This window comes from Anolis carolinensis, chromosome 3, assembly GCF_035594765.1.
Source record: "Anolis carolinensis isolate JA03-04 chromosome 3, rAnoCar3.1.pri, whole genome shotgun sequence".
In the NCBI taxonomy this organism is placed as follows: domain Eukaryota; kingdom Metazoa; phylum Chordata; class Lepidosauria; order Squamata; family Dactyloidae; genus Anolis; species Anolis carolinensis.
Window position 1 is genome coordinate 50,312,923 of NC_085843.1, and position 18,444 is coordinate 50,331,366.

The 18,444-nt window shown below is 40.0% G+C and overlaps 1 protein-coding gene across 1 annotated transcript; it reads left to right on the forward strand.

Moving 5' to 3' along the window:
* Nucleotides 1-6,070: 6,070 nt before the first annotated feature.
* Nucleotides 6,071-18,148, forward strand: LOC103278395 (OX-2 membrane glycoprotein). Its single transcript, XM_008107757.3, has 5 exons — nt 6,071-9,942; nt 11,418-11,753; nt 12,969-13,280; nt 14,209-14,333; nt 15,627-18,148. The coding sequence occupies exons 1-5, from the start codon at nt 9,894-9,896 to the stop codon at nt 15,729-15,731; spliced, it is 927 nt and encodes a 308-aa protein (XP_008105964.1). The 5' UTR covers nt 6,071-9,893; the 3' UTR covers nt 15,732-18,148.
* The last annotated feature ends 296 nt before the right edge of the window (nt 18,149-18,444 follow it).

Below are 18,444 nucleotides of genomic sequence, written 5' to 3' on the forward strand. Positions count from 1 at the left end.
TTTGTAGGGAGTACCAATCCTGGAACCGCTCCTTGTGTCCTATCATTGGCTTGGAAGATAAAATATTAAGGGATAAATTGTATTTGTGTGGGCCCAAACTGCAACAGTGGGGCATCACTCTTAGGAGGGTGCTAGTAGACCCACTAATTCGCCCCTTGGACATCGGGCTGAGTATGGATATTCAAGATTCCCCAATGCTAAGTCATGCTTGTTCTACCCCCCAGTCCCACAACAAGACTCCACTCTTGTCTAGTCATTTTCCTATTTATGATGAGGCCAAATCAATCGACTACTCTCTCCCATTAATGGAGAGAAGCTCCTTTTTTAAACAAACAAGCACTTTTGGAGGCTTTCCTTTCCAGGACAGTTGACTAGTCCCGGCAATTGGCAATTCCACCCAGTTCTTCCATCAGGGGGAGGAGGGCTTGCATGGAGGTGGCTCCATTGAGGTGATATGGGGGAGGAGAAAGCACGGTCACCATCAACGCAGGGAGAAGCGCAACAGAGTTTTTGCGACCCTGGAGAGGATTAGGTGTGGTAGTCTTCAGGACAGACCCCCCAACCTTAAGGTCCTGCTTTTGAATGCCAGATCTGTCAATGGTAAAACAGCTGTCATCCAGGATTTGATCCTGGATGAGGGGGCAGATCTGGCATGCATCACCGAGACATGGCTCGATGAGCTGGGAGGTGTGAATCTCACCCAGCTGTGTCCTCCTGGTTTCGGGGTGCATCAACAGGCCAGAGTTGGGGGGCGGGGAGGAGGAGTTGCGGTGATCTTTCGGCAGTCCATCGCCCTGATCAGATGCGCCGTTCCACAATCTCCGAGGTTCGACTGTGTCTTCCTGAAGGTGGGAGCCCGAGACAGCTTGGGGATTCTGTTGGTGTACCGTCCACCCCGCGACCCAGCAGTCTCTCTGTCCGAGCTAGCAGATGTGGTCTCCAATGCGGCCCTTGTCCAGCGCTCGGCAGCCAGATTAATAACAGGGGCGAGCTACAGGGAACGATCTACTCCCCTGTTTAAAGAGCTCCACTGGCTGCCGTTCACTTTCCGGTCCCAATTCAAGGTGCAGACCATCATCTATAAAGCCCTAAACGGTTTGGGACCCACCTACCTTAGTGACCATATCTCCTACCATAAACCTGCTCGTTCCCTTCGTTCATCCGGGGAGGCCTTCCTTTCGCCACTGCCTCTGTCCCAGGCCCGTCTTGTGGGAACGAGGGAGAGGGCTTTTTCTGCTGTGGCCCCCCGACTGTGGAATTCATTGCCCACTGAGATTAGGCAAGCCCCCACCTTGTTAGCCTTTAAGAAAGATCTAAAAACATGGCTTTTCCGATGCGCCTTTGGGGAGTAAATGTAATATATCACTCTGGCTATTCCCCTTGGATTTTATCCTTTAGACTGCTTCACCATTTTATATCCCTGTTTCCCTTATTCCTATGTCTCTCTCTCCCGAGTTTTTAATTAAGTGTTCATGTGGCCTGCCCTGGTTTTCATTGTTTTCTCCGATTTGTGTTGTAATATATATACGATGATTTTGCACTGTTATATTGTGTTATGATTTGCTGTTTATTTTGTTATATTGTATGGTGTCTGGGCATGGCCCCATGTAAGCCGCCCCGAGTCCCCATTGGGGAGATGGTGGCGGGGTATAAATAAAGTTATTATTATTATTATTATTATTATTATTATTATTATTATTTTAATATTTCTAGATAAATATTCAGTCTTTCTGAGAACTAATGCAAAAAACATGTACTGAATAACACAATAATAAAACATGTCACTTAGTAAGGTATTTGTTCATTCAGAAAACATTTGTTTTAGTGGACCAAAACAAAAAAAAAACTCTAAAACAACCATCTTCCTGGAACTACATTAATGGAAACCTTACCAATATTTACATAAGCCAGTTAAGGCTCATGACGTACTGCTCTTATAAAGGCAAACTAAATCCTTATGCCTTCCAGCTCATCTGAGCAGGAATCTTTGGCAGGAAACTGGATGTTTCTTTTTATAGCTCACATTGTAAATTCACAACATTTGGTTTCAAAGAAAGGTAAGTTTGTAGTTGAGATAAAATGCACATGTATTCTTTTGACTTCTTGTATTACACATGGAAAACACCAAATTTTTCTGGGAGGTTTGTAAGAAGAAAAAATTGAGTTCATTGCAAATTTGGAAAAGAATAATTTTTGTCCAGAAATCTCAGAATTCTTCAGCCACTAGTCTTGCAGGCTGGAAAATTCTTGAAGTGGTTTTCTGTCTCCCTCTCTGACCCCCCTCCCACTCACCCCTCTCTGTATATATATCACAACCTTTTCATAACTTCTCTGCAACTTCTGCAGTTGGGAGTCAGTAGAACCCATCTCCTGAAAATGGAGTCTTCCCTTAATTTCACTGCTTTGCTGCCACAGGCTACCAGCAGAAGTGGCCTTGTGTCATGTGATGGACTCTATTTTGACAGCACAGAGAAACAGAAGATGGTTTCAAGCCATTGTGGGATGAAGTCCCTAGAACAAGTCATGCTAGTCAATGACATACCCTGTTGTTGACTAGCATGACATGAGGCATAGAAATTTTACTTAGTAAATCAACTCTAAGGAAAAAAAAATGTTTAAAAGCAATGTAATGCTTTTGGATTGGAAAGATTAGCCGTTTACAAGAAATGTTGCCCAGGGGATGCCTGAATGGATTTACTCAGTCTTCGGGGAAGTTCTTTCTGACATGTCCAAGAGTAGCCGAAAAGCCTGGCAATTGCTGAGGCACCTGGATAGTGACCCTCTGATCAACCATGGACATGCAAATGTAACACCAGACCAGATAGCTTCGAAATGGGAAAACCAACTGCAGCAGAGTAAAGATGAAAATCAACAGGATGCCGGTACTTGAAACCCACCAGTTGTCATCTCCTCTAAACCTGAAAGAATTCAGAGAAGCTATCAAGCAATGTAAAACTGGTAAAGCACCTGGCCTAGATGACTTAATGATGGAGCAAATCAAACACCTGGGGCCCAAAGCTGAAAACTGGCTTTTGAAATTCTACAATCAATGCTTGCCACACAAACAGATTCCCAGAGTATGGAGGAAAACTAAGATCATTGCCATTTTAAAACCTGGTAAAGATGCCTCCAAACTCTGTCCAAACTCTCCTGGAAAACCGCAGCTTATATGTGCAGTTTCAGGGCAGGAAAAGTAGATGGAGGAGGCAAAAGAATGGTTTACCCCAAGGAAACATTGTTGCACCAAACTTGTTTAACATTTTCACGAACGATCAGCCAAAATCACCACTCACAAAGAATTTTATATATGCTGATGACCTTGGCCTAACAACACGAGCAAAAGATTTTGAAACAGTTGAAAACCAGCTCACTAATGCCTTGAAAGATCTCTCCAGCTACTATAAAGAGAACCACCTGAAGCCTAACCCTGCCAAGACACAAGTGTGTGCTTTCCACCTACGTAACCGTGAAGTCAACAGGAAACTGAAAGTTACTTGGGAAGGCCAAGAGCTCAAACATCCTAAATATCTTGGTGTCACCTTAGACCGAACACTAACATATAGGAAACACTGCATGAACACCAAGCACAAAGGAGCTGCATGCAATAACGTCCTATGGAAACTTACTGGCAGTGCATGGGGTGCAGACCCACAATTAATAAGAACATCAGCCCTGGCCTTGTCTTTCTCAACTGCTGAGTACACCTGTCCTGTTTGGCACAAGTCTGTCCATGAGAAGCAGGTGAACATAGTACTGAATGAAACATGTAGAATAATCACAGGATGCTTTAAACCTACACCTGTTGATAAACTCTAAGTGAGCTGGCATTGCCCCTCCCCCCCGATGTGCAATGCGAAGTTGCTGCTAACTGTGAGAGAAATAAGGTCGAACATTGTGAAAGCCAACCACTGCATGACTATCAGCCCCCTCCCAGTAGACTCCAATCAAGGAAAAGCTTCATGAGAACCACCACTCCTCTTGATGTTCCCCCAGCAACAGCAAGAGTATTCCTCTGGGTAGCTAAACCAGGCAATTCCAATTGGATGGCCCCCCATGAGGGTCTGCCTCCAGGGGCAAACCAAGAATGGGCAACTTAGAAGTCCCTAAATAGACTCAGAAGTGGAGTGGGCAGATCAAAAGACAACCTGGCAAGATGGTACTACCTGGAGGAATCATCCAGCTTGTGTGACTGTGAAGCAGAACAAACAACTCTGCATATGTATGCTTGCCCACAATGCCCTGCCTCATGCATGGAGGAGGAGTTGTTTAAAGCTACGGATAATGTGATTGCTGTTGCCGGCTTTTGGTCCAAAACTATTTAGCTGTTTGTGATTACTTTATTTTATCACCTTTAAACTTATTTATTATGCAATGCTTTTGACATGAAATAAAAATAAAACTCTAAGAATCTGGGTCAACTTATCCTTGGGACAGTGTGAGTACTGTACCTTGACTCTTATTTAAAAAGGAACCATTTACTTATCTGAGTAGAGTGGCTAAAGGCAAGAGTTTAGTCTTTCTCAGCAGAACCAAAAAGAAGCATCAACCCCTTCTACTCTCTGCATCATGGCACTATTTCTGGCCTTTTGTATGCTTGAACAGGGAAATGGCTTAGGCAGCCAAAGATGGCTGGCTCCTGGGATGGGAACAGTACTTTTCCCTCTCCATGGAACAACCTCCAGCTTATCTATGGGTCATATCAAAATCCATAATTTTTGCCTCAAAATCTGTCCTTGATTTATACATGAGGCTGACTTAATGAGTATGTATGGTAAATCCAAGACGAAGGCTCTTCAGAAATATATGTCTCCCTGGAAGACTAATAATATGGCAATATGAATTATTGCACTTCAGAAGCAGATTGAAGACCTCATCACATGAGCCTTGGGCTTCATTCTAGGATGCTTCCAGGACTGAGCCTGTTAAAGTACATCACATGATGCAGGACCATTCCCAGCAAGGCTTCGTCCTGTAAATGTCCTAAAACACAGCCCAGAGAACAAGGGAGGCTTCTTGTATTCTCATTAGTTTGAATGGGGACAGCATGCGGGGAAGTCAGGCAGTGATGCTTTCCCCTATGGGATGGGGAAGGGGCAATGCAGGCAATGCAGGATGTGAGGCAACAATTTCCACTATTGTATCATAGATCTGCCTCACCGCCAGCCAAATTCCCCTGCTCAGGTAGTGCCATCTTGCCAGGTTGCCTGCATTAGGGACCTCCATGTGATGAGGTCCTCAGTGGCACAGGAAAAGGATACAACTTTATGAAGCTGCTTACACAAGACTTCATCACAACATGTATAAACCACAACAACATATATAAGAAAGACAAGCAAATATAAAGAACTGTTGTGACTCAGCTTGAACCTCAGATTGACTCTGATGAGGAAAGAGGGATTCAGGTTCAAAATCTCCCTGAAAGGCCTGTAGGAGGATGAGGAGCAGAGAGTGCAGGTTCAGTTTCCCACAGGGAGGGTTGGAGTAGATGACCCTGAAGCCTCTGAAGCTAGCCAGGTGCACACGGACATGGGAATGGAAGAAGAGGATGGAAGGTTCTCAGCTTACTAATGAGTCTCAGCGAAATAACAAGCAAGCTGACCTTGATGGGATGGGCTCCTTAGATAGAGCTGAGTGTTTGGAATTGAGGGTACGGCGTAGTGTGAGAATTGCAAACAGGCGGGGGGAGGTGAGGGAGCAGGGGAATGCTTTCATGTTTTGCAAAGAGTGTTAATAGGCGTTTGGGGAAAAGCTTTTGTCAAAGCAACTTTCTTTTACCGGAGAAGCAAGCTCCAGTTTTCCTGCTGTGCTTTGGATTATTATTGCAGCCCATCCATGTTCCTTGGAATTTGCCATGCTATCTTGGGATGTTGTTTATTCCTTGTGAGTTCCTGACATATATCTCAAGACTATATTTGTAACTGACTTTTGGTGCTTTACTTTTGCTTTTTGAAGAACTTGTTACTATTTTATCTTTAATAAACTAAAAAAGACTCAAACCTGCTGTGGAGTTTGTGTGTTAGAGCAAGGTGAATCAAGGCTCAGGTGCGACAAGAACTTCCTTTCTTGCATTCCTCCTTTTTGTCCATTAATCTGAATAATTTCCAAAATGTAGATTGTGTTGCACTCTATTTTTTGTTGATTTGGAGAGTCTGATCTAGTCAGGTCTTGTTCAGTTTGGTTCAATGGACACTCAGAAGTAGGACTACGTCACTAAGGGAACGAGACAAATTGAGGACAAACATATTAAAAAAGAATGCATTAATGAGAACACATAAGTTTTGTACAGGGTGATTTTAGCATCCTAGGATGTCCACCACATTTGGAGGACAAATGGGCTCGCTGCACATCAGATGACAAAAGTGAGCTTCCTGTGGAAGTCCTGCCCCAAACCAGGGTGAAAGTATTGCCAGACGCTTCCCCAGCAACACGGGAGGCTTTCCATGTTATGCCTCCTCACAATGGTGACACATTCACCATGTGATGGGGAAAGCATTACCAAGAGGGAGCTGCACGCAGGGCGACAGATTTGCCCTGCTGCTCCCTTTTTCTTCCTCAGAAGCCCAGCAAAGTGGAACACTTCACCAGGAATTTATGATAAGGTCGTAAATGCACTCATGCTCCTTTCACTGTCCATTGACAAGGCCTCAAGTACGGATGAATCCTTTTTTCTGAATTCAGCTCCAGTTAGGCCTTCAAGTTCTTGGGCAAGGCATCAACATTTTTCCTTCTCAAGATGTGGGCAGATTTATTCTGAAGAATTGATGCAGTTTGGCATCACTTAACAGCTGTAGCTCAGTGTTATGAAATCACAAAGATGTAGTTGTGCAAGATACTTATTCCTCTCTGCCAAATAATATTGGTTTCTTCCTGGTTTCTACAACTCCCAGGATTCGTAGCATTAAGCCATGGAGGTTAAACTGCATTAATTCTACTTTGTAGGTACGTCCAAGGGCAAAGGCTCAGGTTTATTATCTTAACAGGAGAGGCCTCTGGGAAGTTACGAGATATTGTTCACATGACTGGTAATCCCCTTTGACATTTCTGTTGTCAACAGAAAGGGCGGTTTATTCACATGATGTGGGCATGCAAACAGGTGCAATACTTCTGGCAGACTATATAAAATGTGTCAAATCAAATATTAGGAATCAGTTGGGTTATAACAAAAGAAATGAAGGTCTTAGTACAGAGAGAAGGAATGGGAAATTACAGGGAAACACAGGAAGCAATAATTGAGCACACACAAGCAGTGATATATTGGGATGGAAAGACAAATCAAAGTGGACAGTAAATAAATGATATCAGTATGTGGTGGTTCATATGGAATTTGAAATTATGGATGTAAAATTAAATGATTCAAAAGGTAATGATAATAGAATGTGAGAAGTTGTAGAAAGAACCGGGTCAAGAATTATATTATGAATAAGTTTAGAGATAAGGTCATAAGAAATAGGATACCAATGTTATATACTATGTTTTCCTCAAAATAAGACATCCCCTGAAAATAAGACCTAGTAGAGGTTTTGCTGTATTGCCAAATATAAGACATCCCCCAAAAGTAAGACCTAGGAGGAGGGAGCTGCCACCGCTGAGGAAGGCATGTGTGGCGCGAAGGATAAGGCCTTTCCCGCCTCTCTATCCCTAGACATGCGCGCAAAAAGAAAGAGCTATTCCGTCGGGTACAAGAAAGGATTCATGAAAAAATAAGACATCCCCTGAAAATAAGACTTAGCACATCTTTGGGAGCAAAAATTAATATAAGACACTGTCTTATTTTCAGGGAAACACAGTAATATGTAAATCTATATGGACTATCTCAAAAAGTATTAATATGTGATAGATAACAATCCTCGTGGTGGTGGTGGGAATTGTAAATATGTGTATGTGTATTCAAAAAATAAAAAATAAAAAAACATGACTGGTAATCTCCTTCCTCCTCCCTCTCATTCCCAAGAGAGGGGAAAGATTCCTCCTCCTGAAGAGAGTATCTTATCAGTGCCAAGTCTGCCTCTCTTATTTTTTGGTTTAAGTCCTCTTTACTCTTCACTATGGGCTTTAATGCAAACTAGTGTAAGAATATCGAGTGCAGTAGGCTACATTTCAGAGGAAAGCAGTGTTAAACCACATATGAGTTTTTATGAACAGGTTTGAGTACACATAATCAACTCCCTACTAAGAAATTTACCAGATAGTCCGATGAAATTTTATGTGAAGTTTTTACTTGTTGATGACTTTCCCCATGTGACCTTGGAGGTTGCCAAGTTTCTTTCTGAGGCAGCTAGGATTAGAAAATTCCCAATTTTAGACACAGGGTGAAACACGCTGATGTTTTTTGTAGTCTTTTACCTATGTTTTAGCCAACATGTTTTAAACAGTTTTTAACGGTTGTAAATTTTAACCATTTTGTGTTGTTAATCTCATTATTCTGCATACTGTGTACATCTATGGTGCAATAAGGGTCCTTGGACCATAACAAAATATTGTTGTTGAGTAGGCCTTGTTTAGGAAAGCCCTATGGCATTCTTAGGATTGCCATAAATGCACAGGTAACACATAGACACATTATATGAACAAAGGGTTTAAAAGATTATTTAGTTACAAACTCTTTGACAATCTTGTATAAACTCAAATGAGTTATTTCTTCCATGTGCAACCTGGAGTCTGGTGGGATTAATTTTTTTTCTTATTTGCTTTTATATTTTGGTTTTCCTACAATAAGCAGATGTCAACCTGCCTCTCTTCTTCCTGACATTCCCCTCATATGATCCCTCAGAGGTCGGTCAGGCTGAGAGAAAATGAAACTGACCTGAAAACCTTCTAACCCAGTAGTTCTCAACCAGTGGGTCCCCAGGTGTTTTGGCCTACCACTCCTAGAAATCCCAGCCAGTTTACCAGCTGATAGGATTTTTGGGAGTTGAAGGCCAAAACCTCTGGTTGAGAACTATTGTTCAAACCATTAAGACCACTAGCTCCCAAACACTAACTGTGATTAGGATATGGGGCTCTAGATTGCATTCATATAATTTGGTTTCCTTGTTTAATGTTACTTTTAAAGTTTGACTTTATTACCAAAATGTAATGACCACATTTCCAAAGGGGAAGTGACTTGTTATTTTTATCAGCACAGCATGTACTTCCTTTCTGTCAGACTCTTGGAGAAAAGTTACTTTCCCCACTACAAGCTCCCAGAAAGTCAAATACTGGCTAGGATCATCATAGAAGTTATAGGTTAAAACACTATTCTTTTCACGCTCTAATAGCAAAGAAATATCGTGACTGAACTTGAACCTCACTAAGCAACTGAAAAAAAATTAATGTGTCCTGATCAATATGTTAGAGCACTTAATTTTCTCCTGTTCATATCAGGATGTTGTAAAATTGATACAAGTTGATGTAAAATTCTCCTTCCTACTAAAGTCCACCAATATGAAATTATCAAGGGTTCATTTGCAATATAAAATAGAATTCATTAAACTAAACAAACAGGTAGAAAGCTTGTCTTGCTGTCAGACTAGTGATAGGCTTCCATTTATGTATTTTTAGATACGCACGACACCTGTGCTATTTCCCCAAAAATACTGCAGCTATAATGTTCACTATGAAACTCAAACCACAGGCTGCTCAAATCAGTTAAATGGAAACCCACACACACACCTTTGGTTTGTAATTATAATGTATTTGTTTAAACTCTGGGGATTTTTAGCTGCTATAGATGGATCTCAACGTGGTTTTCATGAAAGTCAAAACCCCCTGGGAATGTCACATGACATTTAGGAAGCATATTTGAGTTTTTCTTCCTCCCAAGTTCTCTAAAATGACACACTTCCTACCAACTAAGCTACATATCAAAAGCCAGAAGCAAACATCATTAGTGTGCAAGGTCCCAAAGAGACAAGATGATCTTCACATCTTTTTTTGTCTGTATCTTCTGGACTGATGTGATTGGTGAGTAATCCACTTGCTAAGCAGCTGGTTCTTTGTATAGAATATTAGTTTTATAGACAAAGCCACCATAAAGATGCTGCCAAAATTATTCTAGTTGTGGTGATTCTATGGCACAAGTTTATGTCAAGAGAAAATGACATTTTCCTTTCTTGATGGAATTGTGTTAAATGCTGCAGATGGAACAATTTTGGGAATGTAAAGGATGATATTGGTAGCAGTATAGTAGCATCTCACGTAGCTCTGGGCTGATTAGATTTAGTAGAATCATAGAATTGGAGGGGATCACAAGGGCCAACCCCCACAACTGATAAAAGAATTTGCTAGTGCTAACATGCAGTGTAAAAACAGTTCATTGAAATAACTGCAGTGAAGGGGAAAGTGGGACTTGATTGGTGGCACAATGGCTCATGAAAATATATACCTGGACTAAGAATTGTGGAACAAAATTGTTCAGTTTATATTTTCGTGTATAATTACCAAACTCTGCACTTGTGAACTGATAGGCTAGGAAATAAAAAGCAGAGGAAATTAAATTACAGTGCATTATATTATGAACATTGTTAATACTGTACATGTATAGTAAACAAAATGGTGAAATGTGTATATTAGACTAAATTGAATATCATTAGAAGAACTGTGCATTGAAATGAAAATACATTTCACAAGCTCTCTTTTTTAAACAAATATGACAAATCAAACTTAGGAATGGGGAAAAAGTTTAAATCTTGTGATGAACACCAGGTTAAGACTGGAAAATGATGAAATTGTAGAAGCATAATGATCATATTTGGGATATATTCAGTATTCTCAACAGGAATAACGTATCTTTCTCTCACTTCTCTAACTGCCAAGAATCCCCGCATTTAATGATAGAGAGGAAATGTTTCTATATCAGATTGTCCTTTCAAGGAAGACCTGAGAAAGGTTATTATTTCTTTTCCCTCTCTAGAGAATTGTATTGTCATATAATCTTATTTACGGTACTTGCAGATAGCTATTATAGCTGATAAAAATGGCTAGACTTCTGTTGGATGTTTCAACTAAAGGCAAACCATTGAACCAATTGCTGAATTGCAAGTCAACATAGGTCCCTTCTACACAGCTGTATAAAATCCAGATTATCTGCTTTGAACTGGATTATATGGCAGATAATCCAGTTCAAAGCAGATGATGTGGATTATCTGCCTTGATATTCTAGATTATATGGCAATCATGCAGTCATGCCGACCACATGACCTTGGAGGTGGCTGCAGACAATGCCGTTCTTCAGTTTAGAAATGGAGATGAGCACCAACCTCCAATGTTGGACATGACTAGACTTAAAGTCAGGGGAAAATCTTTACCTTTTTAATGGAAGTATAGGTGGGCCCATATAGGCACACCAAGTTGATTCAAAAGCTCTAATATAGTCAGGACTAAAAGTAGAATTTCTTTCTTTTATATTAAGCATTTAGCATCATGAATGTCTTTTGCAGGTGCAGAACAAGTAATTCACAAGTCTGTACAAACAGTTACAGTTGGAACCAATGTGACTTTACGCTGCCAGTTGGCTGGAAAGCATGACATTGTTCAGGTCACCTGGCAGAAGGAGCATGAAAAAACCAAAACCAACATAGCTACATACAGCGAATCCCATGGCTCTAGGGTACTGGGGAAATATCAAAGTAATGTGCAACTTTTCCAAAGTGGCATGACAATTTCTGCCATCACCTTCCACATGGCTACTTTGACTGATGAAGGCTGTTATGACTGTATCTTCAACACATTCCCCTTGGGAGCTATCTCAGCCAAGACATGTCTTAGGGTTTATGGTAAGTTATTTGATCTCCCCCCTCCCAAATAATTTTATTAAACATTTACTAGGAAAGTGGGAAGTTGGAGGACAAGGGAAGGAAAAGAAAAAAATTGGGGATAATAAATTAATTATTAGTTAGTTGTATCTTTACAAATATATAGTTTGCCATTTCCATAACAGGTCAGGTGTCCTTTGGATATTCTAACCAAACTCCCCATAAATACTGTTATTAATAGAAGAAATAATAGAAAGGGGGAAGTGAAAGGTGATGTAAGGAGATATCTAACAGAGTATACTTGGCCCCTTCTACACAGCTGTATAAAATCCAGATTATCTGCTTTGAACTAGATTATCTGGCAATGTAGACCTAGGGCTCTTCCACACAGCCATATAACCCAGAATATCAAGGCAGAAAACCCCACAATATGGAAAGGAGGAAGGTGGCTTTGTATTATCTCTCAAACAATAAAGACAAGAGCAGAATTAAATTTAAACAAAGCTTTTGCTATCTGCCTTGCATAGTTTTTTTAATTAATCCACCTATTTCTCTCTATTCACTACAACAACTCCCAAAGAATAATGTTTTTGAAAGAGATAGGGGGAGAATGTCATCAGCTATCAGAGATATTTCTGAGAATAAAGGTGAAGCACGTTATATAAGGAGAATAAATAAGTAGAATATATAAGTAGTATAAAAACCCACATTATCTGCTTTGAAGTGGAATACATGGCAGTAAGGACTCAGATAAGCCAGTTCAAAGCAGATATTTTGGGATATTCTGCCTTGATATTCTGGGTTATATGGCTGTGTGGAAGGGCCCTAAGTATCACCACCCTCTTTAACTGCACAGAAAGCACCTAGAATGGACAGTACAGAGCTTGAAAAGTTACTTTTTAATTTCTTTAAACTGAAAAATAAAAATACAGTTACTGTATGTTTACAAATCTCACCAGCAGCAGTTAGCTTTCATTATACCAGCATATACTGCCATATAGTCCAGAATATCAAGGCAGATCATCCTTATTATCTGCTTTGAACTGAATTACCTGAGTTGACACTGCCAGATAATCCACTTCAAAACAGATAATCTGGATTTTATACAGCTGTGTAGAAGGGGCCTGAGAAACTAGTACCACATTTGGTCCAACTTGTAAGCATCAGGAAGCAATAGGATTTCACTTACTCCTGGGGACAAAACTCTAATTTTTTTCATTCCTTTTTGTGTCAAAGCTCTCACAGAACCTAGGGTGACAGTGAAGCACGTTATTGATCCAGACAGTGCTGGAGAAGGGGTGCTGGAAATCAGTTGCTCAGCAACAGGGAAGCCAGAGCCAGTGATCACCTGGAAGGCGAACAAACATCTCCTTATCAAGCCAAAGGAATATGTCATCCAGCACTCCAACAAGACAATGACTGTGGTCAGCAATTTCACTCACATATCCTCTCAAGTTTTCCATGAGAACCCGATTACCTGTGTTATTCATCATCCATCTTTAAACACTACACAAGAATTGACTGTACCTGTGACTGTGATGGAAGAAAGTAAGTCTGAATAAGACTTTTTGGCATCTTTTGTTTCAAAGCCACATTTCTTGAGCATGCTTGTATTCTATTGTGGCGTTCTGTGGTTAACATTGCAGGAAAGACATGGACCAAAGTAATGACAGCCTCCCATTTGAGCACACATGTTGCAGTATAGTATTTCTTCTATTCTCCAAAATTTTCCCATGCCAGAACATCTCCATAATGCATTACAATTTCACCAATTTGAGCTAGAATAGGAAACAAAACAAAGTATGATGTGATGGATTCCCTCTTCAGAGTAGTCATGTTTTTCCAAACCCTTGGGCTCCTTGCATCTTTACATCTGTGCTCCTGCCTATAATACATATACTGGCTGAGAACCTTAAACAGATCTTAAGAATTCCACACTGGAGAAGCATCTAGCTATGAACCCCCTAACAAAAGCAGATTGAGGACATCTCAGTGGAGATCTACTGTGGTTCTTCAGAGGTCTGAGCATATGACGTTATGGATCTGGCTACAGAAACATAACCAGACACATATGTGATCCCTTCCTTTTCCCATCAGGAACAGAATGGCTAGGGATGCTATCAAAAGACCACTTTGAATCTTGGTAGAGATCTTTGGATATTGCTGAGAAAAGAAGGGAATATCATCCACCACAATGACCAAAAATGGCATGTTTAAATGGACTTTGCTGGCATGTGTCACTAACAAGACACCAGCATATATATGATATCAACATTATGATACCATCTTAACTGCTATAACTCCATTTTATGGAACCCCGAGATACATGTTTTGGTGTGCTACTTAGATTTCTCTAATAGTGAGTCACTGAACAACACATGTCATAATCATGAATTTTAACTATTCTATATGCTTTCTATTCCTCTTTGAAAACTGCTCCAATAGCTATTCTAATTTGTTACTTTCCTATATCCAGCTCCAAACAAAAATCCAGGAACTGACATCACACTTACTATCAGCATTTTGGTTGCTCTGATTCTTCTATTTTTCCTATTCTGCTGCTGCTGGAAAGTACTTCGGGCAGAAAAAAGACAATGTTGGGTAAGTCTTCCAAGAAACAAAACCACCTTGTTTTAATTTGACAAACTCAAAATTATAAACAAACAGAAGTTAAGAAATAGGTATCTGTGGCATAGGGTTTCTGTGGCACCATCTAAATCCTGCCAGGTTCTGAATAACTGACATTACTTTAATCACCATGGCTTGATAATATGGAATCCTGGGAGTTGTAGTTTTACAAGTCCTTCAGCCTTCTTTGTCAAAGAGTGCTGGTGCCTCAGCAAACTACAGTTAAAGTGGTATCAAACTGCATTAATTCTGTGATGTAGATCAGGCATGGGCAAACTTCGGTCCTTTAAGTGTTTTGGTCTTCAACTCTCACAATTCCTAACAGCCAGTAGGCTGTTAGGAATTGTGGGAGTTGAAGTCCAAAACACCTGGAGGACTGAAGTTTGCCCATGCTTGATGTAGATGCATCCTTAAATGCATTTAGCAACAACAAAAACTTCTTTCGTTACTAAGTTTGTTTTTAAAATCACATCAATTTCAACCCAGTGAGTGGCCTGATGCTTTCTTTTGATGGTGCTATGAATCCTGGGATGTGAAGCTTGTTGAGGTACCAGCACTCTTTGGCAGATAAGGCTGAAGACCACATAAAACAGCAGCTCCCATGATTCTGTGGTATTGAGTCATGCCAGTTTAAAGTGGAGTCAAACTGTATTAATTCTTCAGTGTAGATCAATTACTTACCTTGTGAGATACACTACTTTCTATCACATTCCCCAACAATCCAGGGAGGCTGAAAGGTTTAAGAGCCACACAATTAACCTTGACCTCTCTACATGGCCTTATAATCGAGATTATTAAATCAGATAATCCACATTATCTGCTTTGAACTGGATTATATGAGTCCACATTGCCATATAATTCAGTCCAAAACAGATAATCTGGATTTTATATGGTAGTGTAGAAGGGGCCCTTGGAGGCTGCATGTCACTCCATGGTCACATTTTCTCTCACTCCTGGTCTAAATAAGGAAATAATGGGTTCCAGTGTTCTAAAAAATGTAATTTATGAAATAACCATAATAAATTGTTATAATATTGCAAAATCCTGCAAAGATTAGAGCAAGAGTCAAGCTAAATAGCCTTGATTTACATAGCAGGAAGAAGTCATCCTGTCTGACATGGATATTAAGCAATGTAATATAAGCATAAACAAATGTTTCCCGGGGACAATTGCTGAGGAAAACAAATATGCATGTCACTATCAGCCTTCTACAATAGTCCTTTCCCTTTGTAATTTTGTAATAACCTGTTTGTCTTTTTATGCCAGGTTTTTCCAGCATATCCTGGGACGGTAGTAGATAGAAAATATATTTATACTCTGCAAGAAGTCCCAGTGAAATCACATCCTGAAGGAAAGCTTCCCGACAGATGAAAATTCTTTGGAGAAAAAACATCTTTTAGAGCTTTTAACAATAACTACTGTTATATTTATACAGAAAAAATGTATTCAGCTGCTGCATTTGATACAAGGGTTACTGAATCAATAGCTTAGCATACTAATATTGAATAACTGTTATTTATTTAAAAATGTTTGTGAACATTAGGATTTTTAAAAAAGATTGTATTTATTCTTTAAATATTCTGTGTATTGTAAAATCATGTATTTTTGCTTGCCCGTGCCATGGTTTGATAGGTCAGACTTCCCTCCCCCCTTTGTTTTCCTTTAGTATTTTATTCCGAGTGAATCTCTTAGTGCTCAGACACACACCAAAAGCATGTCTATGTATAAGGGCCATTTCTTTCCATTGGAAGTCCCTTTCCATATTTCGAGTACAGGCAGTCCCCAAGGTACGAACAAGATAGGTTCTGTAGGTTTGTTCTTAAGTTCAATTCATAAAGTTAAAGTTGGAACAGGTACATTTTTAGTGTAACTTCAGCCATATAGATAGATAGATAGGAAGTTTGGATAGCATAGGGAAGGGTTAATGCCCTGCGCTTTGCTGTGTCCCTGTTCAGAAGACTTCACCTCATTTTCTGTCCCTGTAGTAATTGGATTTTGAAAAAACTGGCTACTTGTGGAAACAATACAGCTTCAGTAGATGCACCTTTTCTCCATGATGACTCTTTTGAGGAGTGAATTTCCCTTCCGAGGGGAAGATTTTTCTCACTTCTTGTTGTCTCACCCCTGTCCTTAACTATTAATAATTTGCAAGTTGGATGTTTGTAACTTGGGGACTGCCTGTACTTCTGTGGGGGATTTTTACCCTGGAAGTAGAGCTGGGGTCATCGGTTTAGAGTATAGTATTGAACTATTGTAGAGCTCATATACTTTTTAATAGTTATTTTAATGGTTATCTGCAAGTGTTGCTGAAATTCCCTCTTCTACACATCCATTACAGCTGCAGGAGCTTTGTCAAGCTTTTGGCGACCCTATTCTTTTTACATCCACACAAATAGCTCTAGGTGGCAGTTTGTATAAATCTAATTGTTACTTCTAAAGGGAATAGACATATTGAATCATTGAGAATTGGTAAGCTAACACTTATATAAGATCCATTGATTAAATTGGCCTATTCCACTTGGGATTGAGTGGATATAGATCTAGACCAGTGGTTCTCAACCTGTGGGTCCCCAGATGTTTTGACCTTCAAGTCCCAGAAATCCTAATAGCTGGTAAACTGGCTAGGATTTCTGGGAGTTGTAGGCCAAAACACCTGGGGATCCACAGGTTGAGAACCACTGGTCTAGAGTCCTAACCTGTGTACTTTAGCTTTCTATTATGCATTTGCCGATATCCCATAGTAAAGTCTGCATAATTTGCTCCTATAGTTAAAGAGCGTGTGATAGCTCATGTGAAGTGATGGCTCTGAGCATTAGACTGGCACTCTGGAGACCAGGGTTTGAATCCATACTCAGGCATGGAAACCCACTGGATTGCCTTGGAGTTTTCACTCTTTCAGCCTTAGAAGAAAGCAAATCCCTGTGATAGGTCTTCCTTAGAGTAATTATAGGTCAGAAATGAATGTGAAGGCATACAATAACAATAAAGAGTATATTAGGACTAGTTAATCTGAGCGGAAGAAGAGGGAAAAAAAGTAAAGTCATGAGTGGACAAGTATGGTATAACAAGTGGGCAATTAATGAGATCTGAGAAAAAAAAGAAGACTAGAAAAAGTTGTGTTGTTAAATGTATATTTTTGAAGTATACAAATGGTTTGATGTGGATGGTGTTAAAGGAAATAGATTCCTTCATAGCCTTGCATTGCATTGCTCTGTTTACCTAATGTATTCCCATTTAAGTGCAATTACTACTCCTGGGGATTCACTCTGGCTGCTTGGTGTTGCCAGACTCCATCTTGACCAGCCTCCATTTTGGCATCCAGGGGTCAGCACAGATATTTGTTTCTTCCGGCCATGGTCCTTGATTCACCTTGGCCCTCTCGAGTGAACGCGACCACCGTGATCCCAGGTTTGTGTCTCATTCCTCCCCTGACGGAACATCTGCTCCATTAAAATGATGTTTTAATCTGTTTTATTACATTTATATGTTTTAATTGTTTTATAATTTGATATGTTTATTTATTATTTGTTGTATAATATGGCATTGAATTTTGCCATAATCTGTAAGCCGCTCTGAATCCCCTTTGGGGTTGAGAAGAGCAGAGTATAAATATAGTAAATAAAATAATAAATAAATAAACAATTGTTCTGCACTGAGTTAATTACAACACAGTTCTCATTTCAAAGTTCTTTCATTTTTGTCAGCTGCCTAACAAACTTCAAGATCATTTGCTGCCATCTAGTGTTTTTCTGACTGTACTACACATGTAAACTACTGGGTAATGATCTAGTGTATGTTCAAGTTTAACAAAGAACGTTGCCCAGTGTAGCTTGCCATTTATATTCATGAATGTGTGTATAGAAAGGTAGGCAGAGAGATATTTCTGTGTGAGAAAAATGTGCATAAGTATACACTTTTTTGTGTCAGGAGCAACTTGAGAAACTGGATGGTAAAACATCTGGGCGCCCCCTGGGCAACGTCCTTGTAGATGGCAAATTCTCTCACACCAGAAGTTATATATACACATATACACGCCTTTGCTGAAGTAAACAAAAACAATGGAGTTGTAGTGAAATTTTAAACA

Excerpts from the sequence above, each read along its gene's own strand:
- LOC103278395 (XM_008107757.3), top strand. The coding sequence starts at position 9,894 with ATGATCTTCACATCTTTTTTTGTCTGTATCTTCTGGACTGATGTGATT. Across the intron at positions 11,754-12,968 it reads GACATGTCTTAGGGTTTATG|CTCTCACAGAACCTAGGGTG; the intron begins GTAAGTTATTTG and ends TTTGTGTCAAAG. Across the intron at positions 14,334-15,626 it reads CAGAAAAAAGACAATGTTGG|GTTTTTCCAGCATATCCTGG; the intron begins GTAAGTCTTCCA and ends TTTTTATGCCAG.